Below are 26,087 nucleotides of genomic sequence, written 5' to 3' on the forward strand. Positions count from 1 at the left end.
CCTGTGTGGTACCTGTTAGTATGACCCACAACTGTTGGTCTTCCCTACTGTTCTGATTGTCGTTTTTAGCAGTACTTTTGCATAGGAACTGCTCATGTTTTGAATACATGGTTTTAAGGCATCACTTTTGACTGAAATAAAGACTACCTCGAGAACTCATTTTTTTTTTTTCTATGTAAGGGTTATTTCCAAAAAAGATGGTGGTGTAGGTGGGCATGGGACATGCTATCTCTCCAAATCTAGGACATTCATATGCCCTTGGATATCAAAACTCCTAGCTCTCTAGACTTTAGATGTTAAAAGTACCTTGGCTCTCAGGCTTTTGATCTTGGACTGAAGAATCCCAGCAATTTACAAGTTTGGGTTCTTGTTCTGAGCCACATTACCAGTTAGTTGTCTTTGAGTCTCTAGTCTGCAAGCTACCTTTTTATAGTGCTTCCTGAACCCCCTATTGCAGAGGCCAATACATTCAACAGAAATCAAATACCTCTACCTTGCATTCGTTCCACCTATGGAGAACAGGCAATAGGCTACCTTTGATACTCACTCTAGTACTCTTCAGAACATCTTTGCATTTGGAACTTACAGGCTGAGGAAGGAGTTGCAGGCAGAGCAGAAGGGAGGAAAATGCAGTCAGTGAGGTTGAGTATGGTTGCCCACTGAAAAATACTATTTATTTCTTAGTTTTTCCTTTAGATGAGACATGTAGACTATTTTTAGCCCTTTTCTATAAATGGGCCTGTTTCCTTATTAACTAATTCTCAGTGCATATCTTACAATTTTGAAGATATGAAAGCTAATTATCTTCAATTAATATTTTGCCCTTCTCTAAATCTATACTTTTTTTTTTTTTTAATCACATGTACATGGGCATTTTGCCTGCATTTATATCTGTACACATGCATGTAGTGTCCTTGGAGAGTAAGAGTCAGAACCCATGGAACTGGAGTTACAAGGGACTGTGAGGCAACACGTGGGTGTTGGGATCTGAAGCTGGGACCTCTGTAAAAGCAGCAAGTGCTCTAAACCAGAGCCTCTCTCCAGCCCCTGGCATATATTTGGACGCTAGGATAGCCTTTTCTCTCTCCTAGACACAGAAGGGAACCTACTTTATTATGGACCTATTCATAACAACAAAGTTCCTAAAGATCAAAAGCTTTCCCCAACAAAGCCAAGGACATGTTATGCTAAATATGACCTTTCTCAAAGTTCAAATATTAATTTCTGAAGAAAAAGAAAAGTCCCATGTTTATTCTGTAGCCTTCTCAGACATTAAATAGACAGAAGGGGAGGAAAAGATTTCCCATTAGAATTTCCATTAGCTCAGTTAAAAAAAAAAAAAAAGAAACTCTCATGTAAACACAAGCTTAAGTTTAATTGAAGAAAACCTTCATTAACAGTGAACAAGGAAATTAATAATGCTTACCGTTCTTTAAACATCATGTACATTATCAATATATACTGTGCATTTTCAATCAATTCCACTCAGACTCAATTCAAGAAACACAATTATAACAGGTTTTATACAAAAAATATTCCACTAAGAAAGTAGATAAACTGCACAAAAACAGTACAAGTATAATGTGCATAGCAATATAGCTCGAAGCATCTATTTATGGCTTTGTTTAAATCAAAACTATTAGGGGAATGGGCCCATTTAGGACCTACTGTTACAGTTGGCATGTGTAAACGGTTCACATCATTTTTAGGCACTTGCTAATAATAGTGTTTAATCCCTGAAAAAAAAAAGTATGTCCCCAACCAAAACGAACAAAAAAGGTCAGAAATAAAAACCAATAAAATAACATGGGTACAGTCCTGTTTTCTTTTTTTTAAATCACCCACTTTTATTAATGCATGCAGAGAACTAAAAAGAAAATACTTTTTGTGTCATAAACTTCTTGTGCAAATTTACATAATCAATACAAAAATATGTACATTTTTGTTATATACAAAAAAGCCCTGAAATTGATCTAATCAATGAAAATGTCATTAACATGTATAGTAACAAAACAAAAAAAATTACATAGAGTATCATCTTCTAACTTCATTATCCAATAAGACAAAAAAAATTGATGCAAATGTATATGGTAAATGGATTGTTATGAAAATAATCCATTTTGAAATTGTTGGGCATGTCTCTTAGGAATTTTTCAAGTTTAATGAACTGCTACTGAGTCCATCGTTAATGCTTGCTTCTCTGTTTTCAAATGCCAACTATTAACACTATTTTGGGTTGTTGGTCATCCTGAAAATGGTCTATCCTAATGTGGACATGTTTCGGTAAGAACAGTAATTAAACACAAGCAAAAATATAATCTGCTTTGTTAACCTCGCTTCAAAATATTATCTCTGTAAAAATAGTTTTAATTTTCAAGAAAAGCATTCTCTTTGAAGTGCTTCTATGTTCTTTCTGTTCATTTTGAGGGGATGCCAACCAAGGGAGATAAAAAAGCCATTTGGTTATGGACACTTCCAATCAGATAAGCATAGTTCTGTGCAAGGGGATCACTAGAAAATAGGACCAAATTCAAGAAAATGTTGACGTTCAAGTGAATTTTAGAAAAAAGTTTGTTTCTCCTTTGGAGATTGCCCCATTTACTGCAGTGATCGAAGACAGCCACAGGAAAAGACAATTAACTTGAGAGGGCATTCCAATCTGATACAGGGCAGAGCAACAGCAACAGGATTTACTTGCCCCAAACTCTTCAAGCATTATTTCAAGTTTAACTACAGTCCAGCAAGATGTAGCTTCAAAGGAAATTAATACCTTTCAAATGAACTATAACAGAAAGTAACTTTATCCTAGCTCAGTCCATCTTCATATGTAGTAGAAACCATTTGTGAGAAGGTTCTCCACCTCCAGAGAAACTCTTGTCAGCTCGGTAAGGCTGGTGGGAGAAGAAAGGGCTGTCCACCATTATCTTCTACTCAGTCTCTAAATTCAATTGGGAAAACTCTTGTCCAAAATTTCCTTACCCTTCTGTCCCACATATGCATCTTTACACAACTAAATCAAGGTCTGTACTAATTACTTTCTTTCAAAACATACGTTAACTGTGGTATTTCCAAGTACCACACATAAAGCTTTTGCTCTTCCACAGAAATATAACCAACTCTTAGAAATGTTCAAAACTATACCAATGTAGAAAATGCCTGAATTATACCAACCCATTTTTTTCCTTCTGAGATATCTTTTCCTTGGTAATCACAGTACATTATTCTAACATATTCCAATTCCGAGTAGCTTCCACTAAATGTCTCTGTCCATGGCCAGCCCACACATCTTGATTGTCAAAAACTCTACCACAGAACCAGCAGTTAAACTTCGATTTCAAGACATCTTCGGAGGTAGTTTTTACAATCTGGTAATTATTTTTGCTTGTCTTTTTGAGTGTTAGTTTTAGCACAAATCTTTCTTTCACAGAATTAACAGGTTTAAGCATTTTTTGTCTCTTGGAAAAGTCATTGTAAGTTGTTTCAGAAGTGTTAGAAACTGGTTTCAGTAAAGCATTAATAGTTGTTTGTGACAATGAAACCTTCAGTACATGCCCATTAAACTTTGCGATAGTTTTCATTACACGTTCTACTTCTGGGGTATCTGCATCAGGATGGTTCAAGACCACAACTGGTTGGTTTCTCCTAGGACATTTCACAAGCTGTTTGGAACTAAAAGGGAAAAGTCTCAAGGTTCTACTAGAATCCTTTGGAAGCCTAGGTCTGCTAAATCCAAATGCTTCCTGGACATCTTCAGCATTAGCCCTTTCTTTACCTTTTCTATTCAATGTTGACTTTTTCCTTGGAGGTTCTTGGTAATTATCAATGTACTTTCGTTTACAGTTTCTGTTTCTAGATACAAAGGCAGTTTCAGAATCTTGATCTATCCGAGTTTTAATTTTTGCAAACTTATTTTTACAAGTCTTTCTTTTATTGAAATTTCTCTCAACTGCACAATTTGCTTTACCTCTTAAAACTCTTGTTTCTGAACGCTCACTGATATATACTGGTTCCTCAGAAGATCCTGGGCATGCTGTAGTAGAAGAACGAACAGTTTCATTTGCTGGCATCAAACCATGCACTAAGACTGGTAAGGCATTTCTAGAAGTTTCTGGCTCTCTCTGCTCTCCATGTACAGTTGGTTTAGATGGTACAATCTCTTTCTGGAATGACGATGCAGAGTTGCTGGCTGAAAGATTATTAAAAGCACTCATACTTAAAACAGGATTAAAAATCTTTACGAGTATTTTCTGTGGTGCTCCTGCAGGTCTCTTTGGCTGAATATGTTGGTAGGTACTACTTTGGACTAACTTAGGCTTAAGCAGTTTAGTGTTATTTGGCATCATACACTTAAAAAATACAGCTTGTTTACCGTCAGGCATGAGGGTGTAGAGAGATGCTTTTGGTAAATTTTCATTCTGTTGCTTTACCGTATCCAAGATATTCATCTTAGGGCCCTGCTGCTCAGGTAGAATGTTAGGAACAGCTTTCACTGAAGAACTTACTGATGTTTTAATAATGTAAGAACCTTTCAATGGCAATGTATTCTCTGAGCAAGTCTTCATGTTCACACAATTTCCAATGCTGGAACAAAGTCCAGGTGTAAGACAACTGTTGTTGTGTTCTGCCTTCAGAAAAGGTGTTTTGCAAGGTTCCTTAGTCACAGTTCCGTAACTATGAACATTCTCAGTCTTCACCGTGGGGACACTTTCAGGTTTCCCATTATTAGCTGCCAAAAGCATTCCAGGTTTCTTGTTTACAAGGAGAGTAGCAGGCACACTCTGTGTATTAACCAAAGGAACTGGTCTTCCAGAAAAAACGTGCAATCCAGGCTTGTTAGCAACATGCAGTGGTATAATAAAACCTTTTGGAGTTTGAACAAAAACAGGATTTTTCTGCTCTGAGGTTAGAAATGGATTCTGAACATATACAGGACCTGAATTTTGTGTTGTGGTTCGGAGTTTGTCTTTTACAAGTTGTTGTGTTATTATTGCATCTGATTGAGTCTTAAGTAATGTGATGATATTTGGAATTTTAGTGGTCACCTCTGAATCTCTCACATCTTGTAATAGTGACAATCCTTGCTTTTCTTGTCCATTACATTTTGAATTCAGATCATTTGCAGGCACATTAACACCTACACTGGCAGAAGGAACTGGGATGACGTCTTGCATTTGAAAGTCTTTTGAAGATTTTATCACGACTTCTTCAGACGTTTTAAGTGTTTGGTCACAATGGAATGGAAGGTTTTTACTTGGAATGTTATTAGAATCTTCCTTTGTATCAGATTTTGGTTTTAATGTATCTTGAAGCAACTGATTTACTTCAGGTGGCAAAAATTCTGAAGCCTGCTCACTCTGGAGAGAGAAAACAGATGTAATTCGGGGCATCATAGGGGAGCCGGCACTGGGAATGTCATTCCATTTAGGTTCTTCAGTCACATTCAATAAATTTTGGTTTTCATTAGTGAACAGGCTCCGTTCATTAAAGTTTTGTGTTTCTTCTAAATTGTATGGTTCTTCAATTTCAGTTTTTATTTTTAAAGTTCCATTTAAAGGGCTGATGGACGCAAACAGGTTATCTGAGTTAGAGCTCTCCTTTCTCAGTAGTGGTGAAGCTGTATCGCTATCACTAGTTGATTGCTGAGTAACTGTTTTATTTGGAGATTCCTTCTGAAGGTTTTCACACAGTGTTGCTCTTGAAAACCTACGGCGTTTATTATTTACCTTTGAGTAATTATGAAAAGGTAATGATCCTTGGTTAGAGAACTCAAAAGAGTTGGAGGATTCAGCAGGTAACTCAGAGTTGACATAATTAATGCAATAGTTATGCATATCTCCAGAACTGTATGCATTTGGCTTAGTAGTAAGGTTGACTTTATCTGGACTATTGATGGAGGTATCTAATGCATCTGGATGACTCTGAGTGCTATGATTTTCCCACAAGTCAACATTATCTCTTGCTTCAACTTTTGTAGTCAAACGCACTGATGTAGTTGATGTTGTTGGCAATGAAGATAAACTTTTACTGTCATCTACCATCTGAAGCGTATTATTCTTTTCAGATATGAAAGCTGCTTCCTTTTCAGAAATTACTTTCCTGGCAAGCACAGGGGATGAACATGCAGGTGGAGCTGCTTTCACAAAATCTGTGTCATTCACTTTGGTTGTTGATCCAGTTGCAAACCCAGTGTTGTCCACAGCCTGAGGTGACAAATTAGCTGTACTATCCTTTTCTGTGTTTGATTGTAAAACTGGTGAAGGTAAAATCTGTTTATTGGCAGGCAACAATTTTATTACGATATGCTGTCTCCCATCTACCATCTTGAAGCCCATAAACTTAGCACTGTAGTTAGCAGGAATTGTTATCTTATTATTTCTCACCAGTAACACCGTAGGCCCTTGTACAGCACTCAAGATACTTGAAGTAGTAGTACTCGCTCCCTCGTCAGCTTTATTATATTGCCTGGCGGATAGCACAGTTGCCTTTTCTGACTCCGATTCTACGGGCTTATCACCATTCTCACAGTGCTGTTTTTCACCCTTTTCTTCATTTACTTGCTCTTGACTCTGGTCTTCAGATTTAGTTTGTGTTTTGCTCACCATATTAAACGCTTGAGCATTTTTTCCTATACTTTCATCGTTTCCACTGGTAATTGTCTTACGTTTCCAAAATGTCTTTGTTGGACCTATTTTATATCTTTTAAGTATTAGTTTAAGTCCTGTTGTTGTAGTCTTTGCCACTCTTTTATCATATTGGTCTCTTTCCAGCTTTTCTTTTGCATATAAGTGTTCTTTATGCAAGGTTATAACATGTCTGATAAGTTGGTCTTTATGAATGGCACCATAGCTACAGTAGTGACAAGTGAAGGGCAGAGTACCAGAGTGGACACGAAGGTGCTTCTGCAGCTCTCCCTTGGTAAAGCACAGGTGATGGCATTTTCCACATTTATAGTGCACTTCTTTATGTCTATGAATGTGCTGAACAAAAGTGCCAACATCCTGGGTAAAGAATCTACACTCTTCGCACTGAAAATTACCATTAACACAATGTTTGGATGTGAAGTGTTTTGTCAAGTCCAATAAAGTATATGAACGCCCACTGTTGCAAATATCACATTTTACAAAAGTGTTCCTATGGGTTTTTCGGTGCTGTTTAAATATCTGGAAGTCACTTGCTGAAAAACTACACATTTCACAAGGAAATGAAGGTAACTCACCATGATGCCACATTTCAAAGTGTTTCTGCAAATCATTTGGACTATATTGAGTACTGTCCTGGCATTTTGAACAACGAAAGTTGAGTATTTTTGCAGACATATTTACAGTCTCATCTTCAGCTCGCTCAGATTTACAAAGCAGTACACACTCCTCAGCACAGCTTACTGTTTTTACACTGATAGACTTCCTTGCAGTCTGTGGTTTACTCTGAAATAATAGTCTGTATTTTTCAACTTCATGTTTCATTAAGATTTCATTTGGAATATTTATCTTGGGTAAAGAGATGTTCACATCTTTTAGTATATAATGGAAACTAGTTTCGGAAATTTTTGGTGTAGATACTGACCCGATAGTATCTGCTATCTCATTTCTTGTATCAAGTTTTTTCAAAATAGTTGGTTTTTCATCACAAAATAGCTGTGTCTGTTCAAAGGGCATGATTTAATTAAAAAAAAAAAAATCCCGTTTCTTTTGTTCTGAAAACTTGTGAAGTTATTTGTGATTTAAACACAAAATAATACTGAGCTGCAACATCTTCAAAATAACCAGGATTTTCCTCAAATCAATTCACCTAAAATTAAACAAAGAATTGAAATTTTCACCACAGAATTAAAAGTAAATTTTATATTTTTAAGTTCATTCTGAATCAACAAAGCAGAAATGCTAATCAAACACATATTCTAAAGACACAAAGACATGATCTGTTAAAGAACACTCAGGTTTAAAGGAGGCTTCATCTAACAACATGAATAGTAGCATCACTTTAGCTTCTGGTATCTTTCTTTCACTTAGGTTAGGCACCATGAGATGCCAAATGACTGTTCAAGTTACAAGTTAACATCTTTCAAGATACAGACTTAATGAAAGAACATATCACCCTCCTAAAGCAGGACAGTCTCAACCCAAATTTTCTTAAGTGTGATTTCCTACAGTAAGACAGTTTTATGAAGGGCCATACCTGATTAGAGGTCACTCATGGGAGCCAGAAGCATAAAACACCATCAAGCACGAACTGATATTAGTGACTACTGGATGCTTCCCTAGAAGAAAATCAGAGCATTGTTACCAAATGGTAGGAATGTACAAAATAATGCAAAAGCAACATAAATACATAAGATTTTGTTTGTTCTTGTATAAAGTATTACCACAAGACTTTCACAACTTGACTTTTTTTTTTACAGTTTTATCATAGACTTCTTTCTAGGAACACCATCATAAACACCTAGATTCCCCCTTCCAATGGCTACGGAACATTTCACATTCTTACTGCTGGTGGAATTTTTACCTCAACTCTTTTGCTACTATACAAAGGCTGTTACAGGCTCTGACCAGGGAAACAATTTCTAGGGTGCATCAAGCTGAGCTGCTCATGACTAGATGACTTTGTTCTTGTGTTTTGTCTCTTGTAATGCACTTATTAAAAAATAAATGATAAATAAAAGCTAAATAATAGTTCCTTTTAAAAGCGAAAACAAACCAACAGAAAACCAAAGGCAGCTACAGGAACTCTATCTACTTCCATCTCACATTTATACAATAAATATTTCTGAAATGATATAGATTTGCCTTTATCCTAATGCATACTTCTGCAGTTCTAAAAATTCCTTATCTCCAAAGTTAGAAACATACACTGGAAATATTATTAAAGAATTACAGGCATTAATTTTTCTCTGTAATATATTGCCCGCATGTATTTTTTTGTGCTTCTTTCTGAACAGAAAGACAATGTGTTCTATAAGTAACAGAGCTAACTGTGTATTTATCTTTCCTCATATATTAAAAGGGACTTAAGTTGAAATGACCATTAGTAGAAAATTACAATATTCTAAAAACTCAAAACATAAAGCTTTCAATCAATTATTTTGTTGCATTAATAAAATTTCAAAACAAGGTTGCCAATGATGGTATCAACAAGAAAATTGTCATCAAAGTCACTATTTGATCTGATAAGCCTATTTATGAAGTGCAAACTAAGTTACTGACTCATAAACTTTTGAAATAGTGAACTGTACTGGCTAGTTTTGTCTCAACTTGACACAGGCTGGAGTTATCACAGAGAAAGGAGCTTCAGTTGGGGAAATGCCTTCACGAGATCCAGCTGTAAGGCATTTTCTCAATTAGTGATCAAAAGGGGGATGTCCCCTTGTAGGTGGGACCATCTCTGGGCTGGTAGTCTTGGGTTCTATAAGAAAGCAAGCTGAGCAAGCCAGGGGAAGCATCCAGTAAGTAACCATCCCTCCATGGCCTCTGCATCAGCTCCTGCTTCCTGACCTGCTTGAGTTCCAGTCCTGACTTCCTTCTGTAATCAACAGCAATGTGGAAGTGTAAGCTAAATAAACCCTTTTCCTCCTCAACTTGCTTCTTGGTCATGATGTTTGTGCAGGAATAGAAACCCTGACTAAGACATGAACCTAGAATGGAATGTTTAAAACTTTAGTATTACCAAAAGGGGGTGGGAGAGAGTTCAATAAAGGTCATATAAAGGGGCTGGGGATCCTAAAATAAGAAAAGCTACTGAAAGTAACTAGAATTGTTGGGAAGCCAGGTTATAAGAGTGTCTACTTGAATGGTCTTCTTTATCCAGACGCAACTTAAAAGATAATTCGATAATGACTAGTATAAAAATGTTTAGCTTTTACTTAAAGGTGATAACTGTCAATTAATTTTGAATGTCAATATAGTATAGGAAGAGCACATATATTTTAGGTAGTTGAGGGCTTGTAATTTGCTCTCAAATTCCAACTTTATCTGAAAAATCTATTTGATCTTGCAGCATGCCCACTATTTATTTATTTGGTATTTGAAGACAGGGTTTCTCTGTATAGCCCTGGCTGTCCTGGAACTCACTTTGTAGACCAGGCTGGCCTTGAACTCAGAAATCCGCCTGCCTCTGCCTCCCAAGTGCTGGGATTAAAGGTGTGCACCACCACGCCTGGCATGCCCACTATTTGTGTGTAAGCAATACCACCAGATAACTTACACTAGAGCTGCCACCTTTGGTTAATGAAAAGAGAAAGAAACTATGTTATAGATACCTCAGGTAACATAGGACAGGAATTTTATTATAATTTGACCCCCCACCTATTAAGTTAGTTTGTATTATAGTTCAATTTCCATCTCCACCAACAAAAAGAACTGGTTTTAAATGTGCTATTTAAATTATGGTTCTACTCACTCATAAGTTTACCAATGTCCTAAGTCACTGAAATAAGACACCTTTGTAAAAGCAGTAAAATAAGTTTCCTACACAATAGCAAATAAAACTATAGGCTTTTATCCTTCTACCAACTGACCAATGAAGTAACAAAAATAATAGAGAAAAAAATTAAAGATCTAAAACCAAATTCCAAAATGTATTACAAAATATTTGATAGGAAATGGCCTACTGAAAAAGGAGAAGAAAAAAAAAAAAAAAAAGCCAGGCAGTGGTGGCGTATACCTTTAAAGTCCCAGCACTTGGGAGGCAGAGGCAGGTGGATTTCTGAGTTTGAGGCCAGCCTGGTCTACAAAAGTGAGTTCCAGGACAGCCAGGGCTACACAGAGAAACCCTGTCTCGAAAAAACCAAAAAGAAAAAAGCAAATGCTGACTAACAACCATCATTTAAAAAGTAAAATGCGGGGCTGGTGAGATGGCTCAGTGGGTAAGAGCACCCGACTGCTCTTCCGAAGTTCCGGAGTTCAAATCCCAGCAACCACATGGTGGCTCACAACCACCCGTAACGAGATCTGGAGCCTTCTTCTGGAATGTCTGAAGACAGCTACAGTGTACTTACATATAATAAATAAATAAATCTTTAAAAAAAAAAAAAAAAGTAAAATGCACGTGACACTGGGTTTAGCTACATTGCCTGTGTTGACCAAGCTAGCCTTAAATTTCTGGGCTCAAGCAATTTTCCCACTTCTGCCAATGAGGAGCTTGAACTACAGGCTTAAGTATCACATTCAGATATTGTATTAGTCAGGGTTCTCTAGAGTCACAGAACTTATGGATAGTCTCTATATAGTAAAAGAATTTATTGATGATTTACAGTCGGCAGCCCAATTCCCAACAATGGTTCAGTCGCAGCTGTGAATGGAAGTCCAAGGATCTAGCAGTTACTCAGTCTCACACAGCAAGCAGGCAAAGGAGCAAGAGCTAGACTCCCTTCTTCCAATGTCCTTATATTCTCTCCAGTAGAAGGTGTAGCCCAGATTAAAGGTGTGTTCCACCACACCTTTAATCCCAGATGAAAGGTGTGTTCCTTAAACTCGGAGATTTAATCTTCTGGAATCCATAGCCACTATGGCTCAAGATCTCCATATCAAGATCCAGATCAGAAACTTCTATCTCCAAGCCTCCAGATAAAGGTCACTGGTGAGCCTTACAATTCTGGATTGTACTTCATTCCAAATATAGTCAAGCTGATAACCAGGAATAGCCACTACAGATACTAACCACCATTTTGAAAGAGAAGTCCAATAGGAGAGAGACACTCATCAACAAATATTTGATGATTATCTTTTACATCCAAAGTAAGGAAATGGCAATCATGTGCTCCCTTTCCCCACTAAACCTACCTTGGGAGAGATGGAAGCTTGAATGAAAGATCAGGTTGGAGCTCTTTCGATGACAGAGGGCTCAGGTTGACATATGAGAAAGAAAGAATCCAGAATTCTCAGCTGAGTCCAGAAGCCAGGAAAAATGAGAACTTGCTAGTATCAACTGTCAGGAGATATAAAAGGACAATCATTACTAAAAACAAATGAACCTTTCTGCACTAATGGCTATTTCCCTCTATCCAGTACTGTATTTTCTGAAGTTATGTCAATATCAGGAAAAAAAAGAAAAAACCCCTCCAAATTTCAACTCTTCTACTTAAATAAACAGAGAAAATCTTGTTTTATCTCATCTTAACTACTGATGTCATTATTAAAATAAAAGCAGGGACGGAACATGGACCTTTAATCCCAGGGTTTGGGAGGCAGACTGGAAGGCAGACAGATTTCTTTGAGTTTGAGGCCACTCTGGAGCATACAGTGAGTTCTAGGCTGGCCATTGATAAACAGTGGGGCCATGCCTCAAGCAACAGGTGTGTGTATGTGTGTGTGGGGGGGAACAGACAGTAAGACAATAAACTATAAGAAACAGAAATAATTGGATAAAGTGATGGATGGGTGCAAAGAAGGAAGTAAACACTTTATTCAGAGAAACTTCTTTTTCTTTCTTTTATCCAGAAGTGACTATATAATGAGTTATTACTGCTAAATTTTTTTTCTTTTAAAAATCAAGTTAACACAATATCCCCTAACCTTACCTGGGGTGCTACCTTGCTGAATTATATTCACAGTTCTTCTGGTATGAAGCCTAAAGATACAATACTCCCAAAGCAAGGTAAATGATGCAGACACTGGCATAGCACTCAGCTACTATACTGTACACTGGGTAATATGATTTCTGAACACCAAGCTGATAACCAATATACCTTCCAAATGACTAGCAGGTTAAGTAGCATAAAACACTATGGGCAGGCTAAGAAATAATTACATCTTGGGGTGTAAAGAAATAATAGACTTCAACACATCACCCAGAGTAGCACACTATTAGAAACGTAAGAATTGGTTATTTCTGAACTTTTCTATTCATCATTTTCAGACTATCACTGTTCAAAATGGAAGAGTTCTATAGTTGGCAATTACAGTAAAGAAAAAACAGCTAATGTTATAAGAGAGATAAAGAAGATGAGAAAAAAAATAATTTTGAGGTTAAAAAAAAACTTGAATTTTTAAAATCAGTTTTTCCAAAAGCTAGGTAAAATTACCAGTAGGAAGAAAATAAAAAACTCAACACATACAGTATTAGCTAGCTGTAAGTGCTATGATATATGGAACATGAAACAGACATTTATAGTTTTCAGAGGAAAGGAGAAGCCCAAAAGTTTATTCTATGTCTATTATAAAACTCTCATGTGAGAAAAAAATGTACAAAGATCAAGAGACTATGATAAAATCTACAACATGTAAGTAAATAGTAACAGCATTACTAGTATAGTTAGGCAAACAGAAATTATTAAAGGAACATATACAATATAAAATACATAAGAAATTCATGAAAAATTAGCAACTTCTCATTGCAGATACTATAAAAAGGGAAACATGAGATGCTGGAAAGTTATCAGGCAGAAAATGACAGCAGTTCTTAGTCTCGGGCCTCGGCCAACACTGGGTAAAGTGAAGAACTGATCCATCTTACACGGATTATCAAAATACTCAGCAACTGCAGCAGGAAGCAGCAGGAAAGCTAAAGCAAAGTGAAATCTGGAGAAAGCTGCTTGAGTCTTAGATCTGATTCCTACCTGGTCTGTCACATAAGAAACTGCTCTTTTCCTACCACAGTAGAAATCTAAAGATGTATTCTCTGCAGGGTAAAACAGAAAATCTAAAGTGAAAGAGGCCACATTAGAAAGAAAGTGAGTATCATAGCAAAATTAAGAGCATTTCATTAACCATTCACAAACAGACACAAACCTCCCCTCATCCATATCCTTTATCCCCTCTAGTAGTGCTCCTAAACTAAAACAATGTTCCTTAAACCATGATCTGCTAATGGTTCCTGAACCATGCCACCAACCTACAAGACTGGTATAGACAGTGGCTGTTTAAGAAAACCTCTGTGGACTTGTATCTTCTCCTCTCCTCATGTTTTAAGTGTCTTCTTCTAATTTTTTTTTAAAGATTTATTTATTTATTATATGTAAGTACACTGTAGCTGTCTTCAGACACTCCAGAAGAGGGCACCAGATCTCATTACGGATGGTTGTGAGCCACCATGTGGTTGCTGGAATTTGAACTCTGGACCTTCGGAAGAGCAGTCGGGTGCTCTTACCCACTGAGCCATCTCACCAGCCCCTTCTAATTTTTTTATGGTTTGTTTTTACTATAGTTTAAAAACTACCATTTTACAATAAATTGCGGTTTTATTTATAAATTCTGCTTTTTCCAGTCAACTTAACAAGCACTGAGCCAGAATCTGGGGACAGACCAAGCCCATAGAGAGCTCTCCAGACTGAGGATCAAATGCTGTGTTTATTAACCCATCTATCAATTCAGACAAAACTTCCCATCAGCTTTCTAATTATTATCAAACAATTCAAGGACTGATTACTGGACATCCGAGGTAATGTCTAAAAATAGCTCAGAATTCAGACCAAATAGAAAGAAAATAACTCCTAATACAGACATATATATTAATACACTCCAATTTTAAAACTGATTTTCTAGGTAAATAAGCTATAACAAAAGGTATGAAAGAACAACAGAAAAGACTCTCTGAAAGTAGGAAAATGGAGTAAACAAATACTGGAAACAATGGCATGTTCATCTAATCCTAATTATCTGTAAGGCAGAGGCAGAAGGGTGACAAGTTTGAGACCAGCCTAAGCTACATAGTGAGACCATGTTAAAATAATAAAACAATCAAAGTATAACAAAATAAACATTCAAAAAAGTAGAAGGCCTGGACAGCAAATGAAGTAACTTCTCTGACACTAGAGCAAAGCAGGCAAGCTAGGTATGACTGAACATGCCTGTTATCCCAGCACATTGGAAGTTGAGACAAGACAACTGCTGAATTAGAAGTCAGCCTAGTGTACAGAGCAAGATCTGTCTCAAAAAGAAAAAAAGCAAAAATCAACCAACCACCCACCCACCCACCCACAACAACAACCCCAACAACAAAAGGAAATCTGGGTGAGAAGGCTAGAACAACAAAGCTCTCAACACTGACCAACAGGAATGCAAGAATAAAGTTAAATCACACAGAGAAGTCACTGAAATAGTTTAGGCAAGGGGGTTGATGCTCAATTTCCCTTTGTATTCCTTTGCATCCCCAAACCGCCTAAAACCGGCACACCTTTGGCTCTACCTTCCAAGTCCTGGGATTATAGGCACTGAGCCATATCTCCTAGTTTAAAATAATTTTTTAGGGATCAGAGAGATGGCTTAGCAGTTAAGAGCACCAATTGCTCTTCTAGAAGAGCAAGGTTCAATTCCCAGCACCCAAATGGCAGCTCACAAACATCTGCAACTCTAGTTCCAGGGTCTGTCCTCTACTAGGATCACACATGCATCTATAGAGTACACATACATATATGTAAAACACTCATGAAAACCACACATGCACTCATGGAGCACATACATACATGCAGGTAAAACAGTAAGAAGTTTCTGAATGCACAACAACCAACCATTAATTTAAAAATCTAGAGTGTAATGAATCTAAGGTGTCTCCATTAGCATTCACCTTTGTTACTTGGCCTGACCTACTAGTCTCAGTCTGAACACACAACATGCACACTTGTACTAGTATATCCTCAAGACTCACAATGCCAACCAAAGCTGCCCGAAACATCTCAGTTCCGATTTAACAGTCTTGTGTTATGAACTGCAGTTTCCACTGTACATACAAAGCTTTCTACTTACAGAAATATAATGATTTAATTAGAAGACAAAAGCTTTTAGTATTTCTCTTACCATTCCTCAGTGTCTAATTGGTATTATCTTTAGACTGTATTGGGTAGAATATTTGATTTCAGAAACTGTTTGAATTGCTAATTTGAGTTTCATTAGCAGGTAAAAGCCACTGCTGCACAAACCTAGAGTTCAACCCCTAGTACACAAGTAGAAGGTGGAAGGAAAGAACTGATAACCATCAAATTGTCCTCTGACCTCTACACACACATATATGCACAGAATAGTAATAATATAGTGTTCTTCTTCTTATTATTATTATTTTAAAAATTATTGAAGTGAATCCTGAGTTGATATTAGGACAGAATTTCTAATAATTTCTGAAGTAGACATAAGTGTAATTCTGCTATTATGTATTTACACAAAGTGGTGTTCTTGGCACTGAGTATTATAAAATCAAAATATTGATCAACCATAAAAAAAAAAAATCAGATGCACCCTACAGTATAAATTTTCAACCAAATTGTAATTGTTTATATAAAAACAAACAGACACATCTACCATACTAGTATGTAAATTTGTTTTAGCCTTTGCTAAATTATAAAACTACATGTATAGCAGACAATTGTTTTAAAACAAATGTTTATGACTCACTATCAGTAAATATTTAATCTGTATGCCTATTTTATAAACCTTGTTACCCACAGTTACATAAAAATTCTTGGGCAAAAGGGTCATGAGTGGACAAAAATTTTTAAATTTACATGGAATACTGATTTTTGTTTGTTTGCTTGTTTGTTTGTCTCTCTGTCTGAGACAGTGTCTCTCCACATAGCCTGGCTGTCCTAGAACTCACTACATAGGTCAGGCTGGCCTCAAACTCATAGAGCCATCTGTCTCTGCCTCCCCAGTGCTGAGATTTTAAGGTGTGCACCACCATGTCTGGCAGAAAGTGTAGGGAGGAGAGGGCACCACCACCAACATTATGATCCACAAGTAATCTTAATCTACTCTAGCTTCAAAATATAACTCGTATCCCCACTCTCCTCTGGCTATTCAATGTCATCACCTTAGTCCAGCCACTATCAGCTCTTACTTGAAGTAACAGTTTCCTAAGTGGCATCCATGCTTCCCACTTGTCTACCACATTCTTCTAAACACATTCTCTAAGGATAGAGAGATGGCTCAGTGGATAGGAGCAATAGTTGCTCTTCCAGAGGCATCAATAGTTGCTCTTCCAGGCATCAATTCCCAGCACTGCTATGGCAGGTCACAACCATCTGTAATTTTAGTCCCAGGAGATCTGATATCCTCTTCTGTTCACTATGGCTACTGGACACAAGTACATAAGCACAGATACATATGTAGGCAAAACACAATGCACATAAAATAGTATTTTTTTAAAAGTACAATAAAGTAAAATGCATTCACTCAGCAAGAGTTAATAATCTATCAATATAAGTCACAAAGTTCCTTAACTTGAACCTTAAGTCCATTTAGGCTGATCTAATAGGATTCTATATTATACACTGAGTAGCATGTAAACAGTTGAAATCTACTTCTCATAGTTCCAGATTCTGGGAAGGCCATGATAAAGGCACTAGCATCGCTATTATCTTCCTAGTTTACAAATGGCAGAGAAACAGCAAAGAAACTCCCTAGGGTCTCTTTAATAAGGACACTAATTTCATTCATGAAGAATATATCTTCATAATCTAATCAATTCCCAAGGCTTGACCTCCTAATGCCATTACATTGGGGAATTAAGATTATCCAGTCTATAACACCCCAGCACTTACATTTTAATCTTTTTGCAAGGGCCTGACCAAAAAAAAAAATAATAATAATAATAATACCTGAGGCTGGAGAAATGGCTCAGTAGTTAAGAGCATTTGCTGCTCTTCCTGAGACGTGAGTTTGGTTCCCAGAACATGTATCAAGTGACTCACAACCACCTCTAAGTCCACCTACAGGGTTCCTGACACTTCTGGCCCAGAATGGGCACCTGCACTCAAGTGTGCATACCCACATGCAGGTATGTACACACCTAAACATAATTAAGGACTATTAGGAAACAAATCTGTATTTGTAAGTATTAAAAAAGGCAACAGCACCTTACCTTGCCTTCCCTCTTCACTGTCATTTCTACCACACTTGCCATCTGTAAACATCTTAGCAAGCCACCAGTCTCCAGCTCCTCAATTCTTTCTTTCTTAACTTTGCATCACCTACTTAGCAAGGCTTTCTCTTCTATAAATCACCCTCTCCTCAAAAATAAACAAATAACTCTCTATTTTATGCCTTTATTAAACTCTTACGTGCTAGCACTGTTTAACTCTGCTAATTTACCCTCCAAGTCTACACTATGGCATGAACTAAATAAGGACTGTAGCTATAGTGCTCTTTGCTGCTCAACCCACAGTGCTGGGCCTGCAGTTAGCACCAAGTTAGTGCCAGTCTTTTGCTCTAAGAATCAGGAGCACAATAGGGGAAAAGAGAAGAGAAAAATTCCTCCCCTTGTAGAGCTAATATTCTACTGTTCAGACAATAAAGGACACTGTTATTCTGGTCAAAGGGAGCAAGAGCAGATAAAACAATGGGGGAAAGGAAAAACCAGAGTGTTGTAATTTAAAATACAATATCAGGAAACTCTCACTTCAAATGTTCTTATGGGGTATGGGTCAGTGATATTTATTTGTTTAGCATGCTCACTAAGGCTCAGAGTTCAGTCCTCAGCACTCACTGCCAAAAGAAAGAAGCAAGTCTTAAGTCAAAGGGAGGAACTGGGATGCAGGTGTGATACCTGGGTCCAAGAAGCAGAGACAGGTGGATCTCTGTGAGTGTGAAGCCAGCGTGGTCTCTACAACCTGAGTTTTTAGCCAGCCACGAATACACAGTACAACACTGCCTATAAACAATAAATTAAACAAAATGAAAGAAAGGAGAAGTTGAGAGAGCTAGCATTCTAAGTAAAGAAATATTAAGTCCCAAAGTCCTGAGTGTGCAGTATGCCTAACATATTTCATCTATCAGTATTACTAGATCAGAAAGCATGAAAAGAGAAGAAATGTAGACCAGAATCAAAGATCTAACATGGAGACAGAAATAGGGCCTGAAGATGCTAAGCAATTTGGTTTTATTCTGAATGAGACAAGAAACTACTTCAGCAGAGACGGGACATGAGCTGAATTTTCCTCGCAAGTGCCTTGGACATGATAGGCAACTATACTCCCATTAACCTACATTCCCCAGCCACTGAACTACTTTTAAAAGAGACCATCTGGGTTATTATATAAAAAGTAGAAGATCTGGGAGAAAAATGGAAATTATTAAAGAACCAATTTAAAGGCTATTATAATTATCCTATACAACATAATGACCTCACAGAATCTAGAAGGCATGGTCAGGTTCTGAATTGATTTTGAAGAAAGTACCTATAAAATTTATTGGCCTATCTTCTCTGATATAGAGATGTACTAAAAGCAGCTAAAACTTCCAACTCCAATAACTATAAATATGATCTACTATAAGCCATAAGTATTCTAATATAAATAAAATGCATGTCAAACATTTACTGAATTTTTTTTAAGAGCTGTAGAAATAGGCAAGTGTATCAAAAAGTCAGTTATATACATGCACAATTCAAGGTATCTCTGACATTCAAGTGAAATTATTATTATTATTTTTTTAAGATTTATTTATTTATTATATATAAGTACATTGTAACTGTCTTCAGACACTCCAGAAGAGGGCGCCAGATCTCGCTGTGGATGGTTGTGAGCCACCATGTGGTTGCTGGGATTTGAACTCTGGACCTTCGGAAGAGCAGTCGGGTGCTCTTACCCACTGAGCCATCTCACCAGCCCTCAAGTGAAATTATATAATGAGTACTCCACAAAGGTCTAGCTACATGATAAAATTTCAGTTGTCATCAGGATATAGCTGTTTGTATCTAAGTATTGGGGACCTAATTAAATCACCAAAGCATAAATAAACAGAAAAGTTCAAAGCCCAAAGCCTCAAGAACAGTAGGTGAGGTAGAAAAAAAACATCCATTGATACTGAAGCTAAATGAGAATGTGGTATTCTACAAAAAGGTAAATAAAATGGGACTGATCATTTCCATTAAGTGAGATAAAACACTGGTTTTAATGTCACAATCACCAGGAACAGTGGCTAGCCCAATTTAGGAGGAGTTAATAGGGAAGGCAGAATCCCATAGGTTTAGGAAAAACTATGGGAACAAGACACAGGAACAAAGCTGCTATACAGACAACCCTGAGGGAATATACCACAAAAGATCTATGGGTAGAACTGAACTCACTGGGTTTCTGTTTTGTTTTTAATAAGCAAAACTATAGGATAAACAAATATCTATGAAAATGATCCTGGTAGGAATTTTTAAAGTTGGGGATAGAGGAAAAAATATGGTAACAATGACTTTGGTAGATCAGAGGGATGGAGTATAGAATAAACTGGAGTCATACTTAGAAAAGAACAGAGAATTCCTCTACAGTACTCCAGGGGATAACACTGATGCTAGCAGGTAAACAAATCTGTGAGTGCTTGTGGAACAAAATGTCTCATTAAGTTTACCTACAGGCCAAATTTGGCTAATAGCCGATTTCATAAAATTTCACTGGAAACACAAGCCCAAGACACACTTGCTCTTCTACATATTGTCTATGACTACCTTTCATATTCCAATGACAGCTGATAGCAGTTAACAGAAACCATATGACCCACAAAGCCTAAGATATTTACTATCTTCATTTACAAGACTAGTCTGCAAACCCTGGTTAACAATCTTAAACTGTTAATCTTAAATTTGAAAGTCAGATAATTTGGCAAAAAAGACATGATCTTAAACAACACCAACATCTAATAAACAGGTCATAAATTAACTTTTATGTCTTTCTTAGTACTCAGCTCCAGATGAATTTCTTTTTTCTTTTCCTTTCTTTTCTTTTTGTTCCTTTCTTTCTCTTTCTTTCTTTGGAGACAGAGGCTTACTGTGTGGCCCTGGCTACTTGGAACATACTATATAAACCAGGCTGGCCTGGAACTCAGAACCTTCTGCCTCTGCCTCCTAAGCACTGGGGTTAAAGGCACGTCCCAGCATGCTCCCCAAGAGACGTAAGTAACCAAATATTTACTTAAATTTCATTTCTTACCTTGTATATCTATTTTGTTACCTAAACAAAATAACACTTATTTTTTTAATATCAGTATCACTTTTGAACTGGTTGTATCTCTAAGATTTGTCTGTTACTAAGGGATTTCTCAAAAAGGTAAGAAAAATCAGTAATATTTAAGAAACAGACTATCATTCTAAGTGAATTATGACTAATTGTTTATTGGGGACCTGGAAATTGACTTTAGAGATTAGGCAAACACTCTACTACAGAGATATAGCCCTAGCTCAATGACCTTTTGTTTGTTTTAAGTTTTCAAAGGAGACACAACAAAAGCCTTTACCACACTAGATAACTGCATACCATTTAGGTATACTTTATGTGTAAAATCAACAAAACAGCATTAATAAATGTCTATAGAGCTAACACTTATTTTTACCTATTATTACTTCTTGAAATGAGACCCCTGTGAAGCCTAAGCTTTCAAACTCAAATATAGTTTATTTTCCTAACACTCATATAGCAATACTAATCTTAGCATCAATTCTGCAAAATGTAATCATCTAAGCTAGTTTAGTAATTGTGCTGCAATTTCTTATTTACTTTCACTAGTCATGATTTTTTTTCTACACAGGAGTATATCAAACACGGTTTTGAAAATTCTCTGCATTCATCATTATCTATGAAGGAACAAAGTACTATGCAAATCTAGCAAGACATCAAACATGTTTTATAAAAAGGAGTTACTCAAGGAAGGAACATCAATGATAAATAACCAAGTTCTGAACTTTGTTGGTTTTTTGTTTTTTTTTGGTTTTTTTTTTTTTTTTTTGGTTTTTTGTTTTTTGATTTTTCGAGACAGGTAGCCCTGGTTGTCCTGGACCTCACTTTATAGACCAGGCTGGCCTCAAACTCAGAAATCTGCCTGCCTCTGCTTCCCAAGTGCTAGGATTAAAGGCGTGCGCCACCACCACCCGGCTTGAACTTTGTTGTTCTATTCAATATAGTTATCAGACATTAATTTCTAAATAAATAAAAATGTATGCCTTTGTGAAAAAAAGACCCTGAGAAGAACGTAATCTATTGGTAAAGTTCATGGAAGAATATGGTTATGACTGCCAAGTATTTTAGTATATGCTTAATGCATTTAGAAATGAGCATTATAAAATATCATGGCACCCATTTTAAAGATTCCAAGACCCAAGTAACACAAACAAGTGACAGACATATTTGTGTTGAGAGTAGATTAAACCGTGTTTTTTAATAAGGGCACACAATATTTTCCAATCCATTTTAATAGCTCTCCGTATATCACCATGGATCTGTTGGATTTTTGCCATTCTTTTTGTCCACATCAAGACATTCAGATACTTCTCCAGGACACCAGTCTTTTTTTTTTTTTTTTTTTTTTTTTTTTTTTTTTGGTTTTTTTTTTCGAGACAGGGTTTCCCTGTGTAGCCCTGGCTGTCCTGGAACTCACTTTGTAGACCAGGCTGGCATCGAACTCAGAAATCCACCTGCCTCTGCCTCCCGAGTGCTGGGATTAAAGGCGTGCGCCACCACGCCCGGCTCCAGGACACCAGTCTTAATTCTCAACAGATTCTCCAGTTCCTTTTCTAACTTCAAGTAGATAAGCATTAATCATAATGTAAATGAAATATATTGTTTTTCTTTAGGTGCACTGACTAGCACTTGCCAAATTAAGGCACAGACTCTAGCTATTTATAGAGCTTTGAAACCTGTTTCTACCATATTTGTATTTATTGATCATTATCCAGAAGCCCTTAATGCTATCTCTAGATTTAGCATGACATATTAAAATCATCTTTGAACTCTGATAAAACATTCAACAAATATGAAACCCAAAATTAGTCTTTTACTTACATTAAAATAAAAACTTCTGGAGAAATTCCTTTTATTTTGGCCAAAAATAAAACTCTAAAGTAACTTTGAAAATTAAGAGATCCAAAAATAAAACTCTAAAGTAACTTTGAAAATTAAGAGATAGGCAACCATTCAGTCTATTTAATCCAATATTAAAACGTGAACTTACTACTTAATAAATCTATCTACTCAAGTGCTCCAATCCATACCTTTCTCCCAGGAACAAAGGCACACAACTTAATGCCTGGACAATGCCACAATCAGGTACAGTGATCAAGAGATGATATCTAGAAATGAAAATGAAGATTTAAAAATTTTGACAGCAAAAACAAAATGCTTTTATCCTGGTCATTTACAGTTCATATTTAAGTAAGGAATATTAGTTTTTAAGTTCCTCCGTACTTGGGGCATAAGCATACAATTGATACCCAGTGATATAACTCATGTAAAACAAAAGTCACATCTCCAAGAATCTAATACAAAAGCATCATTTAATAGAATAAAAGGAAAACTCGTCTTGCCCTATCCTAATCGCAAAAGCAGAATTAGTATTGCACCTGATTCTGAACCACTTATCTGCCCACTACAAAAGCCTACTGACAACAGTAATGCTCAAGGCTGGTATCAACATCCCACTGCCTATGAATGCGAAGCCTATAGAAATTAATAGACTATACATGAGGGCAGACAACTGATAAACATTTCAAATTTTCTCTGAACCCTTTTCTGTATCTAATTGACAAAACCCTTTTAAATAGAGCACCTGAAGAAACGCAAGATTAAAATCTTGAACTTAAAGAAAAACCAGAAAAGTAGTTAGACTGGTCATATTAAGTGTTCTCTACAGGGCACAATGCTTCAATGAGAGTAAGCCCCAAAACTTGCAATAAAAGTACATTAAAAGGGCATTGTAAGGTTTTGTGGGTGTTTTCAATCAAACTATATTTAGATAGAAAGTTTCTCATTCAAAATATTTCAAAATACAGCAGCTTTTGGAACCACACTGTACTACTTCCAGAAAAGATATCATAAAATGTGAAGGTGGTTATGATAAAAACCTCCAGTATTTAAGTTTATTTGCTATGACACAGTCATTGTAGTTGCTATCCTTTTATCTTTTCAAACATCTGACATATAATGTTTGAATTGGTAATTATGATTTGGAAAAAAAAAATCCAGTAAAGAGTAAGGTCTATTATGCTTACCTACCCCATAGAAAGCCAACACCCCTCAAGTGCTAATACGAATTGCCCCTTTTGAATTTCTAAAGAAAAATACAGCTTTGTTGAAGGATAATTAACAGATCTGCAGCTATAACTTTAAAAATGTTAGGGAATTTCAGCAAGTCACCTTAAATGCTCTCTATTCATTCTGACCATACAAACTTTAGAGCACACTCAAATCAGACCTCTTTTGCTGGGAAAAAAAGCAATTCAATTATTATTAGTAAAATGTGCCTTTAAAAAAACAGACTTTCAAATAATTACGTTCCTACCACGCTGTGAGTTGTTTTTACATTACATCCCTGAGATAATCACAGACAGTTCAACATTTTCATGAATTCCTTAAAAACTGACACCTTTCCCCATTTTCAAGACTTTTGAAAAAAATAATTTACAAAAACTAAAATAACCCAAATTTAAACCTGAAGCGAAAACTGACCCTTAACTTTTGTTTTCTAAACTTTTAAGTTACATCTGTTCCATTGGTCTAGATAAGAGTTAAATCACATATCATCTTATGCATTCAGACCCAATACTTTTGAGTTACCAAAGCCATCTAACTCAAGATACTACCCACTTAACAAAGAGGACACCATGTTAAGAACAGATTCAAGATGGACCCTACAAGTGGGGAAAAAAAAAAGCCCGTGACAAAGAAATCCATCTGCCACTGGGTGTGGTTGGGGGGGGGGTGCGGTCTACAAAGAGGACCACTTTCTTGCCCAACTCTGAGGGCGCGCAGTGCGTGCGCCAAGAGCGGGGAGTCTCTGCAAGGAAGAACCCCCAATAGCCATAGACTGGGCCCATAGTAGGGATGCCGTCGAGGCGGGCCCGCGAACCTACAGCTCGAGGGGTGCGGACTGACGGCTGCCCAGCCCGTCTCCACCGGGCGCGGAACCCGACGAGCGATGGCTTCGCGCGCCCAACGCCCCCGCATCGCCCCCAAAACGCCGCGCCCGATCCGCCCCTTTCCCCGGAGTTCCGCTGCCCCTCGGACGCGCGGAAGTACACGGTCGCCGAGCCAAGCGCGCGCGCCCAAGTCCTAGACTCTGAGACCGTGGGGGAGTTCTTAGGGACAAACTTACAACCAGCCCAAGCCGAGACGACAATGACCAGCCCTAAGAGCTAGCAAGAGCCCCGGGTTAGAAACCAAGGACTTCTCTAGAAAACTTTGCGGCAAGTTGGCCGGAAGCGCTGAATGGACGGGACTATTTAATGTGAGCTTCCTAGCGCAAGAGGCGGATCCCCCCCAAGACCATTTGGGGGGGAACCCTAGCACCCCACGATTTCGCCCTTGGCCCCTTGCCGTCTCTCTGTGCGTCCCGACATCCTAACTGGTCTTGGCGGCTCCGCACACAGGGAATACCTGCTGTGGTCCCCATTGCCTGCGAGTCCCAGATGGCGGCCATTACCCCTCCATCCGGGTACTGCCGGAAAGCCGAGCGCCGCGCTGCCGGCAGCTCACGCTGCGGCGGAGGGATCCGCGCTGCACCTGAGGCGAGCGGAAGAGAACGGCGACCGGAAGGGCCCCCGCCTCAGCCTCCCGAGAGTAGGCCATGGCGCTGAGTCCACGGCTGACCTCGCCATACTGCGTCCCGCCTCACCGCCCCCTGTCTACTCACCAGCCGCGGGGATCTTACTGCGGGGGGAAGAATGGGGAAAATGGCTACCGTCCTTTCCCAAGTAGACACCAGAAGTAGGAACTGGTGTGCTTGGCAAGCCTTGGTTGACAGGAAATGGCCTCAACCCAGAGGTTTTAGCCAGCCCCCATCTTAGCAAATGGCGTGTTCCCTTTACTTACTCGGATCACGCGAGTTGTGGTATCCCTTGACGTCCCAGTGGTTGGACGAAGCTGCCACCCAAAGCTCTGGCCCACGAGGGAGCCAACCCTGAGCTCCAGAGCAGCCCCACGCACAGGCTACCTGTGAGGGACACTCGTCTCTCCCGCCGCGACACGACCTCCTCCCACGGCACGGAGGACTCGTCTGAGCGAAGGAAGTCCTCTCAGCGAAGGAAAACCCTCGCACGCCCCTCACAGACTCAAAAATGGGATCCTTGCCCCCAAGAAAAGAATCCTTCCCCATCCCACACAAGAGTCGTACAAAGTTCAAACGTGGCTCCTCTCTTTCAGAACGGTTCAGAAGCCTACTAATCTCACTTGGTAAATAATTACCTCCCTTAAA

General features: G+C 37.9%; 1 protein-coding gene across 4 annotated transcripts; it reads right to left on the reverse strand.

The window, feature by feature from the left end:
- Nucleotides 1-1,362: 1,362 nt before the first annotated feature.
- On the reverse strand, nt 1,363-25,784 carry Znf518a (zinc finger protein 518A). 4 transcript variants are annotated; one of them, XM_021152278.3, is made up of 5 exons: nt 25,706-25,784; nt 22,891-22,968; nt 11,775-11,919; nt 8,176-8,257; nt 1,363-7,788 (listed from the first exon to the last, which is right to left on the reverse strand). In XM_021152278.3, exon 5 carries the CDS (start codon nt 7,653-7,655, stop codon nt 3,219-3,221), a length of 4,437 nt encoding a protein of 1,478 aa, XP_021007937.1. In that variant the 5' UTR covers nt 7,656-7,788; nt 8,176-8,257; nt 11,775-11,919; nt 22,891-22,968; nt 25,706-25,784; the 3' UTR covers nt 1,363-3,218. The 4 variants fall into 4 exon arrangements, with proteins under 4 accessions (XP_021007937.1, XP_021007936.1, XP_029328584.1 ...); XM_021152277.2 differs by lacking the exon at nt 25,706-25,784 and adding an exon at nt 25,271-25,365; XM_029472724.2 differs by lacking the exon at nt 25,706-25,784 and adding an exon at nt 24,990-25,247.
- Nucleotides 25,785-26,087: the final 303 nt, after the last annotated feature.

The sequence above is a fragment of the Mus caroli genome, unplaced genomic scaffold, assembly GCF_978045245.1.
Source record: "Mus caroli unplaced genomic scaffold, Mus_caroli_1 scaffold_20, whole genome shotgun sequence".
In the NCBI taxonomy this organism is placed as follows: Eukaryota; Metazoa; Chordata; class Mammalia; order Rodentia; family Muridae; genus Mus; species Mus caroli.

Bases quoted from the DNA above. Each gene is read 5' to 3' on its own strand.
- Znf518a (XM_021152278.3), bottom strand. From the start codon at position 7,655: ATGCCCTTTGAACAGACACAGCTATTTTGTGATGAAAAACCAACTATT.